The sequence below is a fragment of the Somniosus microcephalus genome, chromosome 4 (genome assembly GCF_052327205.1).
Source record: "Somniosus microcephalus isolate GS21.2 chromosome 4, FLI_Smic_1.0, whole genome shotgun sequence".
Lineage (NCBI taxonomy): Eukaryota > Metazoa > Chordata > Chondrichthyes > Squaliformes > Somniosidae > Somniosus > Somniosus microcephalus.
The window spans coordinates 98,619,833-98,641,898 of record NC_140990.1 but is presented as its reverse complement, the minus strand read 5'-3'; the positions used below and the strand labels follow the sequence as shown (position 1 = coordinate 98,641,898).

The 22,066-nt window shown below is 49.2% G+C and overlaps 1 protein-coding gene across 2 annotated transcripts in view; it reads left to right on the top strand.

Annotated features, from left to right (window-relative positions):
* Window positions 1-21,560, top strand: part of LOC147119568 (uncharacterized) — a 32,598-nt gene extending 11,038 nt beyond the window's left edge. Inside the window, exons 1-2 of one of the 2 annotated variants that reach the window (XM_085985132.1) lie at window positions 18,623-18,854; window positions 20,226-21,560. In XM_085985132.1, the coding sequence (XP_085841258.1) occupies window positions 20,339-21,490 (1,152 nt within the window). In that variant the 5' untranslated portion in view covers window positions 18,623-18,854; window positions 20,226-20,338 and the 3' untranslated portion in view covers window positions 21,491-21,560. Of the gene's footprint in view, window positions 1-18,622; window positions 18,855-20,225 lie in introns of those variants that run through there. The other variant, XM_085985133.1, reaches the window with a different exon arrangement.
* Window positions 21,561-22,066: the final 506 nt, after the last annotated feature.

Below are 22,066 nucleotides of genomic sequence, written 5' to 3'. Positions count from 1 at the left end.
AGTGCCAGGATTTTGGCCCAGCGACAGTGAAGGAACGGCGATACAGGTCCAAGTCAGGATGGTGTGTGGCTTGGAGGGGAACTTGTAGGTGGTGATGTTCCCATGCGTCTGCTGCCCTTGTCCTTCTAAGTGGTAGAGGTCGCGGGTTTGGAAGGTGCTGTTGAAGGAGCTTTGGCGAGTTGCTGCAGTGCATCTTGTAGATGGTACACACTGCAGCCACAGTGCGCTGGTGGTGGAGGGAGTGAATGTTGAAGGTGGTGGATGGAGTGCCAATCAAGCGGGCTGCTTTATCCTGAATGGTGTCGAGCTTCTTGAGTGTTGTTGGAGCTGCACTCATCCAGGCAAGTGGAGAGGATTCCATCACACTCCTGACTTGTGCCTTGTAGATGGTGGAAAGGCTTTGGGGAGTCAGGTGGTGAGACACTCACCGCAGAATTCCCAGCCTCTGGCCTGCTCTTGTAGCCACAGTATTTATACGGCTGGTCCAGTTCAGTTTCTGATCAATGGTAACCCCCAGGATGTTGATAGTGGGGGATTCAGCGATAGTAATGCCACTGAATGTCAAGGGGAGATGGTTAGAGTCTCGCTTGTTGGAGATGGTCATTGCCTGGCACTTGTGTGGTGCGAATGTTACTTGCCACTTGTCATCCAAATTCAGTACCCTGTCCCTGCTTTCTCCCCAAAACCCTTGATCCCTTTAGCCCTAAGAAATATATCCAACTCCTTCTTGAATATATTTAATGAATTGGCCTCTACTGCCTTCTGTGGTAGAGAATTCCACAGGTTCACCACTCTCTGGGTGAAGAAATTCCTCCTCATCTCTGTCCTAAATGGCTTACCCCTTATCTTTAGACTGTGACCCCTGGTTCTGGACTCCCCGACCATTGGGAACATCCTTCCTGCCTCTAGTCTGTCTAGTCCTGTTAGAATTTTATAATTTCAATGAGATCCCCTCTCATTCTTCTAAACTCTAGCGAATACAAGCCCAATCGACCCAATCTCTCTTCATACGTCATTCCTGCCATCCCAGGTATCAGCCTGGTGAATCTTCGCTGCACTCCCTCCATGGCAAGAACATCCTTCCTCAGATAAGGCGACCAAAACTGCACACAATACTCAAAGTGTGGTCTCACCAAGGCCCTGTAAAACTGCAGCAAGACATCCTTGGTCCTGTACTCGAATCCTCTCGCTATGAAGGCCAACATACCATTTGCCTTCTTAACCGCCTGCTGCACCTGCATGCTTACCTTCAGTGACTGGTGCATCTAGCGAGTGTCAGCTGTGGCACTCTCTAGGTGGGAGGGGCTAGGAGTGAGCAGGTGTTACTGGTTGCCTGATTGTAGCAGGGAGTTGGAGTGAATTTGTAAAAAGTTGGTGGTGGGTTTTTGCTTTCAGGTTTTAGGGCCTTTTTGGCCCATAAACAACAGACAGATGGCTGCTGAGGGGTCCGGAGTGCCGTGCCCCTCAGAGGAGAGTGTTCCCAAAATGAATTTAATTAGGGGAGAAACTGTGGTTGGAAGGGAAAGAAAAAGGCTCAAAGATTTGGGCCGGGACACCAGGAGGTTTGTGTAGTGTCCGAGTATCAATAATACACGGACTGCAGGAGAACAATAATAACAGGTATTTACTGAACAGAGGGTAACTTAAGACTGAAGTACAGAAGCCTGCTATGGCTTTATATATAGGGGTGGTCACTGCCGGTACTGCAGTATAGAATCAGTTCTTCTCTTAAAGGTACATACACAACAATTCCTCCCCTTTTAGATAAACAGTACATAACATTCATTTAACAACTAAATAATAACTAATTACAATTACAATTTTCTCTGTACTATATACATCAACTGAAATAATCATTTATAAGTTCAGTCTTTGAGGAGGCTTCCTGATCCTGACTGGATAGCGTCTTTCTCGAGTATCCTGTTCTTGCGGTGGAGTTGATTCTGGCTCATTGTCATTGGTTGGTTCGTCAGCTTCCAATACCACTGCTTCTGAGGTAGACGCAATCTGTACTTCGGGTTTATTACCAGGTGCACATGCTCGTGATATGGGTTTGGCTTGTTCCTGTGACTCTAGAATCTGGTCAGCATGGCGTCTCACGATGCTCTCTCCAACGTCCGATGTGTACATTAGTGGTCCCTGCTGTGTGCATATCGTTCCTGGCTGCCATTTTTCTGTTCGGTAGTCACGGGCCTAGACTGGTTGCCCTATCTTGAAGCTCCTGGTTGGCTTCTCATTGATGTGCTGGAATTGCTTATCCTCAACATCTCGTCTTATGTTTGGTTTGAGCAAATCCAGGCGACATCTTAGCCTTCGGTTGAAGAACATTATGGCTGGAGCTTGGTTGGTGACTGCATGTGTCGCATTCCGGTAAGCAAACAAGAAATTATCCACCTTGTGTTGCAGTGGTATGTCGTCGTTATACATCGCCTTTATTGCCTTTTTAAAGGTCTGAACAAACCTCTCAGCCAATCCATTTGTGGCTGGATGATATGGGGCAGATGTGTAATGTTTCACCCCATTATTCCTCAGAAACCTCCGGAAATCCTCGGACACAAACTGTGGCCCATTGTCGGAGCAAATCTGTTCTAGCAAGCCATTCCTGGCGAAGATGGTCCGTAGGACTGCAATAGTTTTCTCCGTGGTGGTGGAGGACATTTTGATGACCTCTGGCCATTTCGAATGGGCGTCCGCGGCGATTAGGAATTGAGTCCATAAATGGACCAGCAAAATCAATGTGTACCAATTGCCATGGAGATGAGGGCCACTCCCATGGATGTAGCGGGGCCTGTGGTGGAGCGTTTTGGACCTTCTGGCATCCTGTGCATCTCTTGGTCATATCCTCAGTTTCTTTATCGATTCCCGGCCACCACACAAACGCCCTGGCTAGGCTCTTCATTTTTACCCCTCCCAGATGACCCTCATGAAGCTCATGGAGCACTCTATCTCTCAACTTGGGTGGAATTACCACTCGGGATCCACACATCAAGGTCCGCCGGCACACTGACAGCTGTTCTCTCCTTGGCGAGAATGCTGGCAACAGTGAGTCGCCATGTGCTGGCCATCCCTTCACCGTCAAATCATAGACCCGAGAGAGTGTCGAGTCATTTCGGGTTTCCTTCTCTATACTTGAGTTTGTAACAGGTAGACATTCGACTATGGTCGCATGGAATATCTCAACAGGGTCCACTGCAGGTGCTTCCTCTACCGTAGGCAACGGTAGGCGCGACAGCCCATCAGCATTTCCATGCTGTTTCGTACCCTTGTACTCTATGTCATACTGATGTGCCCCTAGAAAAAGTGACCATCTTTGCAGCCGCTGTGCCATCATCACCGGAACGCCCTTCTTTTGGGTTAAAAATGGAGACCAGGGGCTGATGATCAGTCAGTAGGGTGAATTTCTGCCCGTGCAGATAGTGATTGAACTTCTTCACCCCCCACACCAGGCTGAGGGCCTCCCTGTCAATCTGGGCATAGTTACGCTCGGCTGAGGTTAACTAGCGCGACGCAAAGGCTATTGGCCTCTCTGAACCGTCAAGGAATTTGTGTGACAGCACCGCTCCGATGCCGTAGGGAGACACATCACATGCTAACCGAATCGGTAGTGTTGGATTGTAGTGGGCCAATACTTCTTTTGAAGTGATTAGGCATTTACATTTCTGAAAGGCATGCTTACACTCATCACTCCATTTCCATGTTACTCCAGTTTGCAGCAGGGCATTCAGTGGGTGCAGAATTGTAGATAAATTCGGCAAGAACTTATGGTAGTAGTTCACCAACCCGAGGAACGACCTCAGTTGCGACACATTTTCCGGTGCTGGAGCCTTGACTACAGCCTCAATCTTGTCCGGCGACTTATGCAACCCTTCCTCATCAATCATGTGGCCACAATACGAGATTTATCTCCTGAAGAACTCGCATTTGGGGCGGTTGGCTCGTAGCCCATATTCCTGTAATCTAGTGAGCACCTGCTCCAGATTGGCAAGGTGTTCACTGTCATTTTCGCCCGTAACCAGGATGTCGTCCAAATAACACTGGGTCCCCGGGATCCCTTGCAGGACTTGTTCCATCGCCCTCTGCCAAATAGCCGGGGCTGATGCTACCCCGAATACCAGTCGATTGTACTGGTAAAGGCCTTTGTGAGTGTTTATCGTGAGGTATTTCCTAGATGCTTCTTCCACCTCCATTTGTAGATACGCTTGGGCCAGATCAATCTTTGTAAAGCGTTTCCCTCCAGACAGTGAGGCGAAAATATCTTCTATCCGTGGGAGTGGATATTGTACTGTGTACAGGACTGGGTTCACAGTTACCTTGAAGTCCCCACAGATGCGAACCTTCTTCGGCTCCCCAGGCGTGCTGCTCAATGATTTCTTCATTACAGGAATGATGGGTGTGGCCCACTCGCTCCAGTCCACCTTGGACAGCACACCCGAACGCTCCAGACTCTCCAGCTCTGCTTCAATGGCTGGGCGGATCGCGTAAGGTACCAGTCTGGCCTTAAAAAATTTTGGGTTTGCGTTATCTTCGATTTTTATCGTTGCCGTTACTCCTTTTAGAGTCCCAAGTCCTTGTTGGAACACCTCTTTCGCGTCAGTTAGAATTTTTGACAGTCGTCCAGGTGTGACGTCATCATCCTTTTTGTCAGTCACAGTTAGCGCCTGAATGGAATGCCAATCCAATTGTATTTTTCGGATCCATTCACGTCCCAATAATGGTGGTCCTCCATCTTGTAGTATATATAGATACAGTTTCTGTGTTTCCTTGTCGTTGTATTTAACTGGCACCCTTATTTTTCCTCTGGGGTAGACTTTTTGCCCCGTGTATGTCTTCAATACAATGGACGTGTCCTGCAAGGGTATGTGTGAGAATAGCCGCTCATGGTCTCGTCGATTCATGACAGTTAGGGCTGATCCTGTGTCCAATTCCATCTTTAGTGGGGACCCTGCTATCATGAGGGTGACCCAAATGGTTCGGTGATCCTCCTTTGCGATCACGTTGTGTAACTTTAGACAACTTAGTCTCCTGCTCCCGGAGTCATTATCACTCTCCTGATCTTCCAAACTACTGTCTGTCAATTTCTTTACTTTCTTGTACTTTTCCTTAGTAGTTCTTGTAGTGTTGGTTTTCTTTCCCGACCTGCAGACTCTTGCTATGTGTCCAATTTTCCCACATTGCCTGCATACTTTGTCCTTAAACCAGCAGTCCTTCTGATCATGGGTTGTTCTGCCGCAGCGATAGCACTTTTCTGTTCCATACGCCATTTCGTTAGCACTGTATTCTTGTGGTTTCTGTTGTATTTCCGCAGCTCCCCGTGCTGCTGCTTCGTAGGATACTGCCACGCTGAAAGCCTGTTCTAGTGTCAGGTCCTTTTCCAAAAGTAGTCGTTTCTGGGTTCCTTCACTCTGGAGCCCGTAGACAAACTTATCCCTTAAGGTGTCTGCCAGTCCTGCTCCGAACTGGCAGTGCTTCGATAACTTGCGCAGTTCCGTAAGACAGTCAGCATTGCTCTCATCTTTGTGCTGGTTTCTTTTATGGAACTTGAATCTTTCTGCTATCAGCAGCAGTGTAGGGTTTAGGCGTTCCTGTAAGATATTAACAATCTCTTCAAAACTTTTCTCCATTGGTTTAGCTGGGGTAATTAAATTCCGCAATAGGCCATACGTTCTCGCGCCCATCAAATTTAATAATACCGACGCCTTCTTTCCATCGGCCACCTCATTTGCCTTGCAGTACACTTCAATTCTTTCCACATACGTGGTCCAGTCTTCTACCTCGTTATCGAAAGCAGTGATACTGCCACTTTTCGGCATCTTGGGTGATTTAAAATGGCGCCTCCCGTGCTTTTCCTTCTTCCCCAATGGAATAAAATGGCGCCTCCTGCGCTTTTCCTTCTTCCCCTTGCTGCTCCTAGTGTTCTACAGGGTAATGGCGGTGACCCGCGGCTTCGGCGCGTCTCACTTTTCCTTCCCCTTGTTTTATTTTCGCTACGCTGCCCGGTTCTTCAGCACCGACCATGCCCTGTGCGCTCCACCCTCTCTCTCTCTCTTTTCCTCCCGATGATGCTGCACGGCCCCGTTGCAGAGCCGCTCGATCAAGCTCGAGCCCGCCGCAGTCCGGAAGGGTCAGCGCACTACCTGCTACCAGCACGATTTGCTGGAACACCTTGACTGGGGAGCCAAGCCCAGCTCTCCACAGCCTCTCCTGCAACTCTCTGAACTCCGATGGATCCTTGGGCGGTTGCCCGCGGTCGACGCCCGTTGCTCTGACTTCGACCTCCAAGAAGCTTCTTCTCAGGGAAAGATCCCCGTGAGGTGATGCAGTACTGCAGGTGAGTTCGAACCTGTTCGTCGCCAATGTAATGTCCGAGTATCAATAATACACGGACTGCAGGAGAACAATAATAACAGGTATTTACTGAACAGAGGGTAACTTAAGACTGAAGTACAGAAGCCTGCTATGGCTTTATATACAGGGGTGGTCACTGCCGGTACTGCAGTATAGAATCAGTTCTTCTCTTAAAGGTACATACACAACAGTTTGGAAAAGAAAACATGGTGGTGGTTCAGTGCAAGGATAAGGAGATACGAGCTTGGGATATTATCCAAGCGGTACATGAGGACTGTGGCGAGGGAAGCTGCTTTGCCTGCCGACCAAAGCCGAATGTTGGGTTCGAGGTGACGGTCAGTGGCCGAGAGGAGGTGGAAAGCCTTTTACTTAGTTTGAAAGTTGGCGATAAGTTCTTGGAGGTATCTCTGCTATATTCGGAAGAGGTGGTGGGCTCATTCTTAAACTTGCCAGTTTATATTGAGGACGATATGCTAATCAAAAAGTTGGAGTCGTGGGACATTAAAATTTGCTCAGCAATAAAGAGGAGATACTATCCAGGAACATGGGTAGCAGATGGAACCCGTTACGTAAAGGTGCGGTTCCCAGAGGGGGTGAAGTCATTACCGTACAGCATGAAATGCGAGACAATGGAAGGAGTGCAGTACTTCCGAGTACTGCATGATAATCAAGTGAAGGTTTATTATTATTGTCTTGGACACGACCATCTTGTAAGAAACTGTCCAGACTTGTACTATTATAATTGCGGCGAATCTGGACACCTCACTTGGAGCTGCAAGGCGGCGAGCTGTGGGGTGTGTCACAAAGGCCCCACCCACTGTGAGTGTGAGGCAGAAGGAAGCTCTATGAGTGATGAGGAGATGGGAAAAGGAGCAGGAGGTGTGAGTGGAACGGCTGGAGGAGCGGAGCAGTCGGAGGACACCGCTGGTAAATTGAAGGAGAAAAGAGCACAGGAAGAGGCAGAAAATTGCGGAGCAGAGAACAGGGTGGAGATGGTGGAAAATACACCAAGTACACTGGAAAAGAACAAAGATAGCAGCGGGCAGCAAGGGTCGAGTGCAGACTCGAGCCTTAATACGGTTCAGCTCTCCCTAAAGAATCTGGTGTCCGCGGAGGGAGAGGAGGCGGGAGCGGGGTGCGTGGTAAATGTAAGTACTCCAAAGAAAGACGGGGAGTCAGACATCTCGGTGAGCAGGAGGGGGCAAGACAAGGAGAGGGTGCAAGAGGCAGGAGCCTTAAAGGGGCAGCAGGACGGGAGCGGCGAGACAAAGACGCCAGAAGGGAGCAATATAAGTGCTCCATTGTCCCAGAGAGAGAAGGATCAGGGAGCAAGGGTCAGAGGTGGAGATGAGGTCGAAGGGAACGGCACTGTTGGAGAAACCGCGATGGCAGGAAGACTCTCTATGGGAGATGATGTATCTGACGGGGAGCAGGATTATGTATCTGACGGGGAGCAGGCACAGAGGGTTACAGAAGAGCTTGAGTGTGAGGAATTAGAGGGGGACAGAGACATGGAAGTGGGGGGTGGGGTGGCATCATGTGGAAAGGGAAAGGTTAGTGAGGGGCAGAAGAAGGGCAAAAGGGCAGCTCCTTGGCCCAAAGTTAATGCAAGGAAGAGGCTGAAACAGCAGGGACAGTTCAAACAGGAGGTGAAAAAGAGTCAGAGGCTGCAGGAAAAAGCAACAGCTGACCAAAAAGTTGGGAAGGAGCATGAGAGGAGGGAAGGGCCAGAGATTAAATGATGGGGAGATTATCAGGCATACTTCCCTTCTTCGGAGCCATGATTACATTGGTCTCGATTAATGTGAACGGACTGAGGGGTGAGAAGAAATTGCAGCAGTTGTTGCAGAGTTTTAAAGGTTTGGACTTGTTGTGTCTGCAAGAAACCTTTTGGGATGAGGATATCCTAGAAAGAGTTCAGAAGGTTTGGAAGGGAGAGGTGTTTGCAAGTTGTGCAAACAATAACTGTAGAGGGGTGGCTGTTTTGGTGAGTCCGTCCATAAAAGAGAACGTTGCCTTGGTGGACAAGGACACTGAGGGGAGATTTTTACGGCTAAGGGTAAAACTGGAGGAATTTAATTGCGATCTCTTTAATATCTATGCACCGAATGACCATTGCAAGTGTCGCGAGTTTTTTATGGGGTTATTCACTGAAGTGGCAGAGGTGGAAAATCCTTGTATAGTGGGGGATTTTAATGTATTTTTATCTCGGATGGACATTTCAGCCCAGATGACCTTTAAGGATGATAACTCCAGAGGGATGATTGTAAAAATGATGGCAAATTTAAATTTGAGAGACTTATGGAGGGACCGGAACCCCATAAAAAGGGAGTTCTCCAGAACAAGTTGGGTGGGTGATGTTTTAAAACAGAGCTGAATAGATTTTGTGTTCATGCGGGAAGGGTTAAGTTCTGAGGTGATGGAGATTTATTATAAAACAGTATTTCTTAGTGACCACTCGGCTTTGGTTCTTAGAATTAGGAACAGCAGAGTTAAGATCGGTTCAGGGGTGTGGATTTTAAACAATCAATATCTGAAAGAAATTGCTTAGAAAGAAGGAATTTTAAATATAATAAAGAATGCTCAGAAGGAACCTTTGTTCTTGAAAGAAAGAAGAGTTTGGTGGGACAATTTCAAATATGAGGTAAAAGTTTTTTCAGTACGTTAGGGGAAAAAGAGAGCGGCAGCTAACCAGCGTCGAGAAGAGAATATAAACAAAAGGTTTACGGATGTCTGTAAAGCAGTTGACGGAGGGGATAAGGGAGCTGAGACTAAGTTCTGGGTGCTAAAGGAAGAGTGGGAATTATTGCAAGCTGAAAAATGCAAGGGGGCCATTCTCCGTGCAAAGGCTAGAGATGCATTGGAGGGCGAAAGATGCACTAGATATTTTCTAGAGCAAGAGAAGCTGCAACAGAGATTATCGTCAATTGAAGAGTTGAAGGTTGGGGAGAAGATCATTCATGAAAGTGGGGAGATTTTAGAGGCGGCTAGCAGCTTTTATCAAGAGTTATATACAAAAGAAGACATTTCCAATTTGGCGATGGAGAAGGTTAGTGCTTTTATTGAAGAGGGTTTAAAGGAGGATGAGAGAAGCATGTGTGATAAAGAAGTAGGATTAGCGGAAATAAAAGTAGCAGTAAGTGGAATGAAGGGGGGGGGGAGGGGGAAGCCCAGGGTCCGATGGACTAAGTGCAGAATTTTATAAAGAATTTTTTGAGATTTTAAGTCCATTGCTCTTATGTTTTTAAGGAAATTAAAATTGAGGGAAGCCTGGCCCATCTATGAGGAGAGGTATCATAAGCTTAGCTTATAAAAATAAAGGGGATAGAAGGGATCTGAAGAATTGGAGGCCCATCACATTATTAAATGTGGATTATAAGATCTTGGCGAGGGTTATGGCAAATCGTTTGAAGGAGGTGTTACCGGAGATAGTTTGGCCCTCTCAGTCCTATGGAGTCATAGGTCGGGACATCGCAGACTCTGTGGTCTCAATCCGAGATGCGATAGAGCTCATGGAGGAGAGTGGGAGGGAGGCTTATGTATTAAAGATAGATCAAGAGAAAGCCTTTGATAGGGTCTCTCCTGAGTTTTTATTGAAGGTTTTGGAAGCATTTGGTTTCAGGGAAAATTTCATTGAGTGGATAAGGATTTTTTATTCAAACATATTTAGCTGTGTTAAATGTAATGGTTTCCGATACAGAGATCAGTGAGACAGGGTTGTCCCCTGTCCCCATTGTACACATTGGTAGCAGAACCATTAGGTTACATGATGCGAAAGAAACAAGGTGTAGTTGGGATTGTGGTTCCCAGTTCTGGGCTGGTGTCGGTGATACACTAATATGTAGATGTCAGAACCTTAACATTGAGAAATGGGGAGTCAGTGAGGAAAGCTATGGAGGTAGTGGAGGAATATTGTAGAGCTTCAGCAGCCAGAGTGAATTATAGTAAGTCCCAATGTCTGGTTGCAGGGAGGGGTAGGGGGGAATGGTTGGGGGAAAGTCCCTTTAAGGTGGTGGCAGTTTTGGAGGTTCTGGGGGGTGCATATGGGGTGCAAGAAAGACAGGGATGAAGTGGATCGATTAAATTGGGAACCGAAGGTTATGAAAATTAAAAAGATTTTGGGAAGATGGGAAAGAAGGTGGTTGAAAGTGCAAGGAAGAGCGACAGTGGTGTCTGCTCTCCTGCTATCTAAGCTATGGTACTTATTGACGGTGGAGGATATTCCTGAGTGGGTGGAAAAGTCCATCCGAGAGGCTTGTGTGAGGTTTTTATGGGAAGGGAAACCAGCCTTGGTGGCTTACGATACCATCATTGGATGGAGAAAACAGGGAGGACTCAATTTCCCAGATATTGATTTGAAGAAAAAATCCTTTAGAATCAAATGGGTGAAGAGATTTCTTCAGAAGTCAAATACAAGTTTTTGGAAGAGTTGTTTTGAGCATTTTTTTAAATGAAGTTGGATAGGAGGGCAAGGGATATTGTATATGGAATACAATAATATGTCCGGTGGCCGTGAAAGGCACTATATATAGGAGTAAAGAAGTCTTACTGCAATTATACAGGGCCCTGGTGAGACCACACCTGGAGTACTGTGTACAATTTTGGTCTCCTTACCTAAGGAAGGATATACTTGCCATAGAGGGAGTGCAACATAGGTTCACGAGATTGATTCCTTCGATGGCGGGACTGTCGTATGAGAAGGGATTGAGTAGACTCGGCCTGTATTCTCTTTGTAAAGTCCGCGCCTCAATAATACACGGACTTCGGGAGAACAGTTTAACAGGTACTTTACTGAACAAGAGGCAGCTTGAAACTGAAACTACAGAAGCCTGCTAGGGCCTTTTATACAGGGGTGGTCACTGCTGGTACTGCAGTCTAAGACCAGTTATTCCCTTAAAAAGGTACATACACAACAATTCCTCCCCTTTTAGATAAACAGTACATAACATTCATTTAACTAAATAACTAATTACAATTACAATTTCTTCAGTAATATATACATCAACTGGAATAGTCATTTATAAGTTCAGTCTTTGAGGAGGCTTCCTGATCCGGACTGGATAGCGCCTTTCTCGAGTATCCTGTTCTGGCGGTGGAGTCAATTCTGGCTCATTGTCATTGGTTGGTTCGTCAGCTTCCAATACCCCTGCTTCTGAGGTAGACGCAATCTGTACTTCGGGCTCATTACCAGGTGCACATGCTTGTGGTACAGGTTTGGCTTGTTCCTGTGACTCTAGAATCTGGTCAGCATGGCGTCTCACGATGCTCTCTCCAACGTCCACTGTGTACATTAGTGGTCCCTGCTGTGTGCATATCGTGCCTGGCTGCCATTTTTCTGTTCGGTAGTCGCGGGCCAAGACTGGTTGCCCTATCTTGAAGCTCCTGGTTGGCTTCTCATTTATGTGCTGGAACTGCTTATCCTCAACATCTCGTCTTATGTTTGGTTTGAGCAAATCCAAGCGACATCTTAGTCTCCGGTTGAAAAACAGTACGGCTGGAGTTTGGTTGGTTACTGCATGTGTCGCATTCCGGTAAGCAAACAGGAAGTTATCCACCTTGTGTTGCAGTGGTATGTCGTCATTATACATTGCCTTTATGGCCTTTTTAAAGGTCTGAACAAACCTCTCAGCCAATCCATTTGTGGCTGGATGATATGGGGCAGATGTGTAATGTTTCACCCCATTATTCTTCAGGAACCTCCGGAAATCCTCAGACACAAACTGTGGGCCATTGTCGGAACAGATCTGTTCTGGTAACCCATTCCTGGCGAAGATGGTCCTTAGGACTGCAATAGTTTTCTCCATGGTGGTGGAGGACATTTTAATGACCTCTGGCCATTTCGAATGGGCATCCACAGCGATTAGAAACATTGAGTCCATAAATGGACCAGCGGTAGTAGGCCAGATCACCAACAACGATGAGTCAGCCTACAGGGAGGAGGTCCAGCATCTCGTGAAGTGGTGCGCCGATAAAAACCTGGCCCTTAACATCAAGAAAACCAAAGAAATCATTGTGGACTTCAGGAAGTCCAAAGGCGGAAGTCACACCCCCATCCACATCAATGGGGCTGTGGTGGAAAGGGTGGACAGCTTTAAGTTCCTCAGAGTCCACATCACGGAAGGCCTCTCCTGGTCCCTCAACACCTCCTCTCTGGTGAAGAAGGCCCAGCAGCGCCTATATTTCCTAAGGAGGCTGAAGGGATGTAACCTGGCACCCCTGATCCTCTCCAACTTTTACCGCTGCACTATAGAGAGCATCCTGACAAACTGTATCACAGTATGGTATGGCAGTTGTAGCTACTATGACCGGAAAGCCCTGCAGCGGGTAGTCAAAACTGCCCAACGCATTACCGGCACCTGGCTACCGACCATAGAGCACATATACCAGAAACGCTGTCTACGGAGGTCACGGTCCATCATCAAAGACCCTACCCACCCCAGCCACAGTCTGTTCGCCCTCCTGCCATCTGGGAGACGCTACAGATGCATTCGCACCCGAACGACCAGATTTAGGAACAGCTTCTTTCCCAGGGCTGTCATCCTACTGAACTCCACAAATAAACTCATCTGCCAATGCACTTTATTATGGTTATGTTTATGTTAATGTATTACAAGCCAAATGTATGTTGAATGTTTAAATGTCTTAATCCAAATGTACACTCTCGGGAGCCGCAAGCCTACATTTCGTTGTACTGCACTTGTGCACTAACAATGACAATAAAAGTTGATTTGATTTGATTTGATTTGATTTTTAAATCAATGTGTACCCGTTGCCATGGAGATGAGGGCCACTCCCATGGATGTAGTGGGGCCTGTGGTGGAGCGTTTTGGACCTTCTGGCATCCTGTGCATCTCTTGGTCATATCCTCGATTTCTTTATCGATTCCCGGCCACCACACAAACGCCCTGGCTAGGCTCTTCATTTTTACCCCTCCCAGATGACCCCAATGAAGCTCATTGAGCACTCTATCTCTCAACTTGGGTGGAATTACCACTCGGGATCCACACATCAAGGTCCCCCGGCACACTGACAGCTGTTCCCTCCTTGGCGAGAATGCTGGCAACAGTGATTCCCCATATGCTGGCCATCCCTTCACCGTCAAATCATAGACCCGAGAGTGTGTCGGGTCATTTCGGGTTTCCTTCTCAATGCATGGAATATCTCCACAGGGTCCACTGCAGATGCTTCTTCCGCCGTAGGCAGCGGTAGGCGCAACAGCCCATCAGCATTTCCATGTTGTTTCGTACCTTTGTACTCTATGTCATACTGATGTGCCCCTAGAAAAAGTGACCATCTCTGCAGCCGTTGCGCCGTCATCACCAGAACGCCCTTCTTTGGGTTAAAAATTGAGACCAGGGGTTGATGATCAGTCAGTAGGGTGAATTTCTGCCCGTGCAGATAGTGATTGAACTTCTTCACCCCCCACACCAGGCTGAGGGCCTCCCTGTCAATCTGGGCGTAGTTACGCTCGGCTGAGGTTAGCGAGCGCGATGCAAAGGCTATTGGCCTCTCTGAACCGTCACGGAATTTGTGTGACAGCACCGCTCCAATGCCGTAAGGTGACGCATCACATGCCAACTGAATCGGTAGTGTTGGGTTGTAGTGGGCCAATACTTCTTTTGAAGTGATTTGGCATTTACATTCCTGAAAGGCACGCTTACACTCATCACTCCATTTCCATGTTACACCAGTTTCACAGAATCACAGAAACCCCACAGTGCAGATAGAGGCCATTTCAGCCCATCGAGCCTGCACCGACACATATCCCACCCGATCCCCGTAACCCCTACACCAACACCCATCCCACCCTATCCCTGTAACCCCACGTATTTAATCCCCCTAACACTAAGGGTCAATTTATCATAGCCAATCAACCTAACCTGCACATCTTTGGACTGTGGGAGGAAACCGGAGCACCCGGAGAAAACCCACGCAAACACGGGGAGAACGTGCAAACTCCACACAGACAGTCGCCCGAGGCCGGATTCGAACCTGGGTCTCTGGCGCTGTGAGGCAACAGTGCTAACCACTATGCCACCGTTCAGTGGGTGCAGAATTGTAGATAAATTCAGCAAGAACTTATGGTAGTAGTTCACCAACCCAAGGAACGACCTCAGTTGCGACACATTTTCTGGTGCTGGAGCCTTGACTACAGCCTCAATCTTGTCCGGCGACTTATGCAACCCTTCCTCATCAATCATGTGGCCACAATACGAGATTTGTCTCCTGAAGAACTCACATTTGGGACGGTTGGCTCGTAGCCCATATTCCTGCAATCTCGTGAGCACCTGTTCCAGGTTGGCAAGGTGTTCATTGTCATTTTCGCCCGTAACCAGGATGTCGTCCAAATAACACTGGGTCCCCGGGATCCCTTGCAGGACTTGTTCCATTGCCCTCTGCCACATAGCCGGGGCCGATGCTACCCCAAATACCAGTCGATTGTACTGGTAAAGGCCTTTGTGAGTGTTTATCGTGAGGTATTTCCTAGGTGCTTCTTCCACCTCCATTTGTAGATACGCTTGAGCCAGGTCAATCTTTGTAAAGCGTTTCCCTCCAGATAGTGAGGCGAAAATATCTTCTATCCGTGGAAGCGGATACTGTACTGTGTGCAGGACTGGGTTCACAGTCACCTTGAAGTCCCCACAGATGCGAACCTTCCTTGGCTCCCCAGGCGTGCTGCTCAATGCTTTCTTCATTACAGGAACGATGGGTGTGGCCCACTCACTCCAGTCCACCTTAGACAGCACCCCCGAACGCTCCAGACTCTCCAGTTCAGCTTCCACAGCTGGGCGTATCGCGTATGGCACCGGTCTGGCCTTGAAAAATTTTGGGGTTGCGTTATCCTCAATCTTTATGGTTGCCTTTACTCCTTTTAGAGTCCCAAGTCCTTGTTGGAACACCTCTTCCGCGTCAGATAGAATTTGTGACAGACGTCCAAGTGCGACGTCATCATCTTTTTTGTCAGTCACAGTTAGTGCCAGAATGGAATGCCAATCCAATTGTAGTCTTCGGATCCATTCACGTCCCAATAATGGTGGTCCTCCATCTCGTAGTATATACATGTATAGTTTCTGTGTTTCCTTTCCGTTATATTCAACTGGCACCCTTATTTTTCCTCTGGGGTAGACCTTTTGCCCCGTGTATGTCTTCAATACAATGGACGTGTCCTTTAAGGGTATGTGTGAGAATAGCCGCTCATAGTCTTGTCGATTCATGACAGTTAGGGCTGATCCTGTGTCCAATTCCATCTTCACTGGGGACCCTGCTATCATGAGGGTGACCCAAATGGTTCAGTGATCTTCTTTTGCGATCACGTTGTGTAATTTTAAACAACTTAGTCACCTGCTCCCGGAGTCCTTATCACTCTCCTGATCTTCGGAACTATCTGTCAGTTTCTTTACTTTCCTGTACTGTTCCTTAGTAGTTCTTGTCGTGTTGGTCTTCTTTCCCGACCTGCAGACTCTTGCTATATGTCCTATTTTTCCGCATTGCCTGCATATTTTGTCTTTAAACCAGCAGTCCTTCTGCTCATGGGTTGTTCTGCCGCAGCGATAGCACGTTTCGGCTCCATACGCTATTTCGTTAGCGCTGTATTCTTGTGGTTTCTGTTGTATTTCCGCAGCTCCCCGTGCTGCTGCTTCGTAGGATACTGCCACGCTGAAAGCCTGTTCTAGCGTCAGTTCCTTTTTTGAAAGTAGTCGTTTCTGGGTTCCTTCACTCTGGAGCCCGCAGACAAACTTATCCCGTAAGGTGTCTGCCAGTCCTGCTCCGAACTGGCAGTGCTTCGATAACTCGCGTAGTTCCGTAAGATAGTCAGCATTGCTCTCATCTTTGTGCTGGTTTCTTTTATGGAACTTGAATCTTTCTGCTATCAGCAGTGGTGTAGGGCTTAGGTGTTCCTGTAAGATATGAACAATCTCCTCAAAAGTTTTCTCCATTGGTTTAGCTGGGGTAATTAAATTCCGCAATAGGCCGTATGTATTCGCACCCATCAGACTTAATAATACCGACGCCCTCTTTCCATCGGCCACCTCATTTGCCTTGCAGTACACTTTGATTCTTTCTACATACGTGGTCCAGTCTTCTACCTCGTTGTCGAAAGCAGTGATACTGCCACTTTTCGGCATCTTGGGCGATTTAAAATGGCGCCTCCCACGCTTTTGCTTCTTCCCCAATGGAATAAAATGGCGCCTCCCGCGCTTTTGCTTCTTCCCCAACGGGATAAAATGGCGCCTCCCGCGCTTTTGCTTCTTCCCCTTACTGCCACGCTGCTCCTAGCATTCTACAGGGTAATGGCGGCGACCCGCAGCTTCGGCGCGTCTCGCTTTCCTTCCCCCCCCCATTTGGTTTCTCTCCGCTGTCCTGTTCTCGAGCACCGACCGCGCCCCGTGTGCTCCACCCTCTCTCTCTTGTTTTCTTTTCCCGGCGACGCTGCACGGCCCGATTTGTAGAGCCGCTCGATCGAGCTTGAGCCCGCCGCAGTCCGGAAAGGTCAGCGCGCTACCTGCTACCAGCACGATTCGCTGGAACCACAGTCTCTCCCGCAATTCTCCAAACACCGATGGATTCTTTGGGCGGTTGCCCTCGGTCGACGCCCGTTGCTCAGACTACGACCTTCCAGGACCTTCCTTTCAGGCGAGATCCCCGTGAGATGATGCCACACTACAGGTGAGTTCGAACTTACTCGTCACCACTGTAAAGTCCGCGCCTCAATAATACACGGACTTCGGGAGAACAGTTTAACAGGTACTTTACTGAACAAGAGGCAGCTTGAAACTGAAACTACAGAAGCCCGCTAGGGCCTTTTATACAGGGGTGGTCACTGCCGGTACTGCAGTCTAAGACCCGTTATTCCCTTAAAGGTACATACACAACACTCTTGAATTCAGAAGAATGAGAGGGGATCTCATTGAAGCATACAAAATTATTACAGGGCTTGATAGGAAACATTCTCCCAGCATCCACCCTTTGGCTGGGGAGTCTAGAACCAGGGGCCACAGCCTCAGGATAAAGGGTCGGCCATTCAGGACTGAGATGAGAAGAAATTTCTTCACACAGGGGGTGGTGAATCTTTGGAATTCTCTACCCCAGAGGGCTGTGGAGGCTGAGTCATTGGGTATATTCAGGACAGAAGTCGATAGATTTCTGACTAGTAAGGGCATCAAGAGTTATGGCGATAGGGCCGGTGAATGGAGTTGAGGCAGAAGATCAGCCATGATCTCATTGAATGGCGGAGCAGGCTCGAAGGGCCGAATGGCCGCTTCCTACTCCTATTTCTTATGTTCTTACAAAATGCAAGTTTTTCTTTCATTTATATATATCATATAGCGAGTGTCAGCTGTGGCTGGCACTCTTGCCTCCCTCAGGCAGAAGGATAAAAACAGATGATCTGGTCATTATCACATTGCTCATTTTGTAGTCAGCTGTGGTTCAGTGGGTAGCACAGTTGCCTCTGAGTCTGAAGGTTGTGGGTTCAAATCCCACTCCAGGCTGACACTTCAGTGCAGTACTGAGGGAGCGCTGCACTGTCGGAGGTGCTGTCTTTTGGATAAGACATTAAACCAAGGCCCTGTCTGCTCTCTCAGGTGGGCATATAAGTTCCCAAGGCACAATTTTGAAGAAGAGCAGGGTAGTTATCCCCGGTGTCCTGGTCAAAATCTGTTTTTTGATTGAGGGATAAATTATCAGGTCATTATCAGATTGCTGTTTGTGGGATCTTGCTGTGTGCAAATTGGCTGCCGCGTTTCCCACATTACAACAGTGACTACACTCCAAAAGTACTTAATTGGCTGCAAAGCGCTTTGGGACGTCTGGTGGTCGTGAAAGGCGCTATATAAATGCAAGTCTTTCTGTCTTTATCACCTTGCTCACTGTGGGATCTTGCTGTGCGCTATTTGGCCTGCTGCCACGTTTCCTACACTGCAACAGTGACTGCAACTCCAAATAATAGTACTTCATTGGCTGTAAAGCGCTTTGGGACGTGAGTGGCGCTGCAGAAATGCTAGTCTTTCTCTTTTTCTTTTTTTTACAAAATCCTCTGTCAGTTCTTTGTTCTGGGCCTAGGTTGGCCATCCGGCCGCCCAGCAGCCTCAGCGTTGGTGCGTGCGTGCGTTGCGTTTGCGTGCCGACCGTGCGTGACGTGCTTGCGTCACCTCCTCGGCACGGCGGTGATTGACGCGCGGCCGCGACCAATGGGAAGGGGCGGGAGCCGGAGCGGTTGCCTTCCGACCAATGGCGGGCAGGCGCGGGGGCGGGACCTGGGCCAGGCGAGCCGGGTGGATCTGAGGCCAGTGTCTCTTTGTCTGGAGCCCTGATCCGGGCTGGGCCTGCGCTGCACTGCATTGCATTGCACTGTTTGCGCCTCCGTACCTTTATTATCATTTTTTTTTTTTTGCATCGGAGGATTTTACAGATGCACATTGCTATTTGCAAAAAAAAAAGAAACGTGCATTGTTATTTGCAAAAAAAAAAACCCCAAGAAATTTGGTGGAGCGATCTGCAGCCTGGGGGTTTGTGAGAATTTTTTTTGTCTCTCGCTGGGATTTCAGGCGGTTAAGATGGGAAGTGGGGAAGGAAGGGAGGGAGGTGGGGGGAGGGTCTGGCTCTTAAAGGGACACTGTCTCTGTGCAATTGACTGTTCAAGGGACAAGAGTGCTTATGGCACTTAAAGGTACAACACCGCCCCCCCCCCCCCAATCCTCCTTACCTGGGGCAAATATTTAAAAGGTGGCAGTAACTCTGCTTTATCTGCAGGTTTATGGTTAAAATTGCATTCTCCCACCTTCTGCACAAAGGCTAATGGAAATCTGGAACTCTCTCCAAAAAGGCTGTGGATGTGGGGAGGGGTGGGGGTGATCAGCTGGCATTTCCAAGACTGAGATCCATAGGTTTTTGTTTTTGTCAAGGGGTATGGAGCAAAGGCGGTCAAATGCAGTTGAGGTGGAGATCTGATTGAAGGCTCGAGGGGCTGAATGGCCTACTTCTCTGCCTTATGGTTCTTGTGACCTGAATCTCTGGAAACTGAGAACTTTTGTCAGGCTGATTTTTTTTTTGTCTATAGAGGGGCAGATATTTAAAGGGATAGCGACTCACTTTTCTCGGCGTGTTTACAATTAAATGGATAGTCCCATTTGTGCGGTGGCGTTAATTAATATATGTAATTGTGTAGACGGTTGTCAGTGTTGATGAACTGGTTGCAGTCATTCTGAGATATTTTCTCCCTTTTTAATGGTGTCGAGGGACTTCACCAACAGGGCTCCCATTAACACTCAGTCCCTTCTGTACTCAGCGCGGTGATTGCAAACCTGTTTATTTCAGTGACTCCAGCGTTTCTAAAGTATGTTCTTTTTGACGAACTATTTGATTTGCTTGTCAGAATTTTGCATGATTTCAAAGAGGATCAGAGAAGAAGAGTGTGCGGGGATTTGGAATTTACAGATTTGGGGAACGAGAGAGGAAAGAATGTTTTGTAGAACCTAGAATTGTATGTTAAGAACATAAGAAATAGGAGCAGGAGTAGGCCATTCGGCCCTTCGAGCTTGCTCCGCCATTCAATGTGATCATGGCTGATCTTCTGCCTCAACTCCATTCACCGGCACTATCGCCATATCCCTTGATGCCCTTACCAGTCAGAAATCTATCGACTTCTGTTTTGAATATACCCAATGACTGAGCCTCCACAGCCCTCTGGGGTAGAGAATTCCAAAGATTCACCACCCTCTGAAGAAATTTCTTCTCACCTCAGTCCTGAATGGCCTACCCTTTATCCTGAGGCTGTGGCCCCTGGTCCTAGACTCCCCAGCCAAGGGAAACGTTTTCCCAGCATCTGAATTTCTATTCTGTACTTATAGTGATGACTTTTTTATAAACTCCTTTTACAGGGCGTTAGAAGACGAGGATTTGCAGGCGGGAAGCTCAAACCAGACAACACGTCAAGATCTGACAAAAGTCGCTCAATTCGTTAAGACCCTGAATATCATCAGGCCTTTTGGATATGGCAGAAGAAAGCGGCAGTCACGACAAGGAGAAGACATGCCCGAGCACGGCGCGTGGACGAGGCCTCGGCCAGTCGCCGAACCCAGTGAGAGACCAGGGCAGCCAGACCGGGGAGGAGTCGTGCAAGTGCGGGGACTGCGGGAAGGGCTTCCGCTCTCAGTCCGAGCTGGAGAGCCACCGGCGCAGCAGCCACACCGGGGATAGGCCGTTCTTCTGCTCCGTGTGCGAGAAGGGGTTCAGCCGTTCGTCTGACCTGCGGGTGCACCAGCGGGTCCACACCGGGGAGCGGCCCTTCCCCTGCCCCGTCTGCGAGAAGACCTTCACCCGCTCCTCCCACCTGCTGACCCACCAGCGGGTCCATACCGGCGAGCGGCCCTACAGCTGCTCGGTCTGCGGCAAGGGGTTCAGCCAGCTGTCCAACCGGCTGCGGCACCAGCGGCTGCACACCGGGGAACGGCCCTTCTCCTGCCCCGTCTGCCGCAAGGGCTTCACCGACTCGTCCACCCTGCTGCGGCACCAGCGCCTGCACACCGAGGAGCGGCCTTTCGTCTGCTCGGTTTGCGGCAAGGGCTTCACCCGCTCGCCCCACCTACTGACCCACCAGCGAGTCCACACCGGCGAGAGGCCGTTCAGCTGCTCGGTGTGCGGCCGCAAGTTCACCCAGTCCTCCCACCTGCTGACCCACCAGCACAGCCACACCGGGGAGCGGCCCTTCCGCTGCTCGGTCTGCGGCCGGGGCTTCACCCAGCTCTCCCTGCTCCTGGCCCACCAGCATGTCCACGCCGAGAACAACCCCGTCAAGTACCCCGAGGGCAGCGGCGGCAGCGAGGGTGGCGGGGTCTTCGACGGGCCGGAGGGCGAGGCGCTACTGCTGAGCGGCCGGGCGGTCCAGCCCGGCGAGAGGCCCTTCAAGTGCTCGGTCTGCGCCAAGGCCTTCACCTGCTTGTCCCACCTGCTGCGGCACCTGCGGGTCCACAGCGGGGAGCGACCCTTCCAGTGCTCCGTCTGCGAGAAGGGCTTCACCCAGTCCTCCTCCCTGCTGACCCACCAGCGCATCCACACCGGGGAGCGGCCCTTCTCCTGCTCCCAGTGCGGCAAGGGCTTCAGCCGCTCCTCCCACTTGCTCCGGCACCAGCGGGTCCATGTCTGACCGCAGACGGATGGGTTTGGCCATTCGGCCCATCACAGGACTGCACCCTGTTCGTTCTGGCCAGTGGGGAGGGTGGGTGGGGTTTGTTTGTGCTGATGTTTAATAGCTGGGCTGGAAATTTGAATATTCTGTATCAATGTCAAATAAATTAGCTTGTTTGTTTTTTTTGCACTGCACCCTAAAAGCTGAAATGGTTTTTTTTTTGGTCTGGGGGTGGGGCAGATGGTGGGGGGTGGGGGTGGGGTGTACTCTTTTGTGTAAAACAAATAGACTGTAACTAATAAAACTTTAAAACAATCTTAACAAATTAAATTAAAATTTGGTTGGCCGGGTTGATGATGCACTCCAGTCCCCCGCGGCGCAGACTGGTCGCAGAAGGCAGCGAGCGTGCTGGCGGACACGGCGTGCTCCAACTCCAGGGCCACCCGGGCGCGAACGTGGCCACGGAAGAGAGGCAGGCAATCGGGCCGAACGACCCCCTCGACCGCCCGCTGCCCGGACCAGTTAATGGCCACTTTGGCCAGGCCCAGGAACTGTCCAATGAGGAGGTAGACAGTGGGGGGGAGGGTGGGAGTG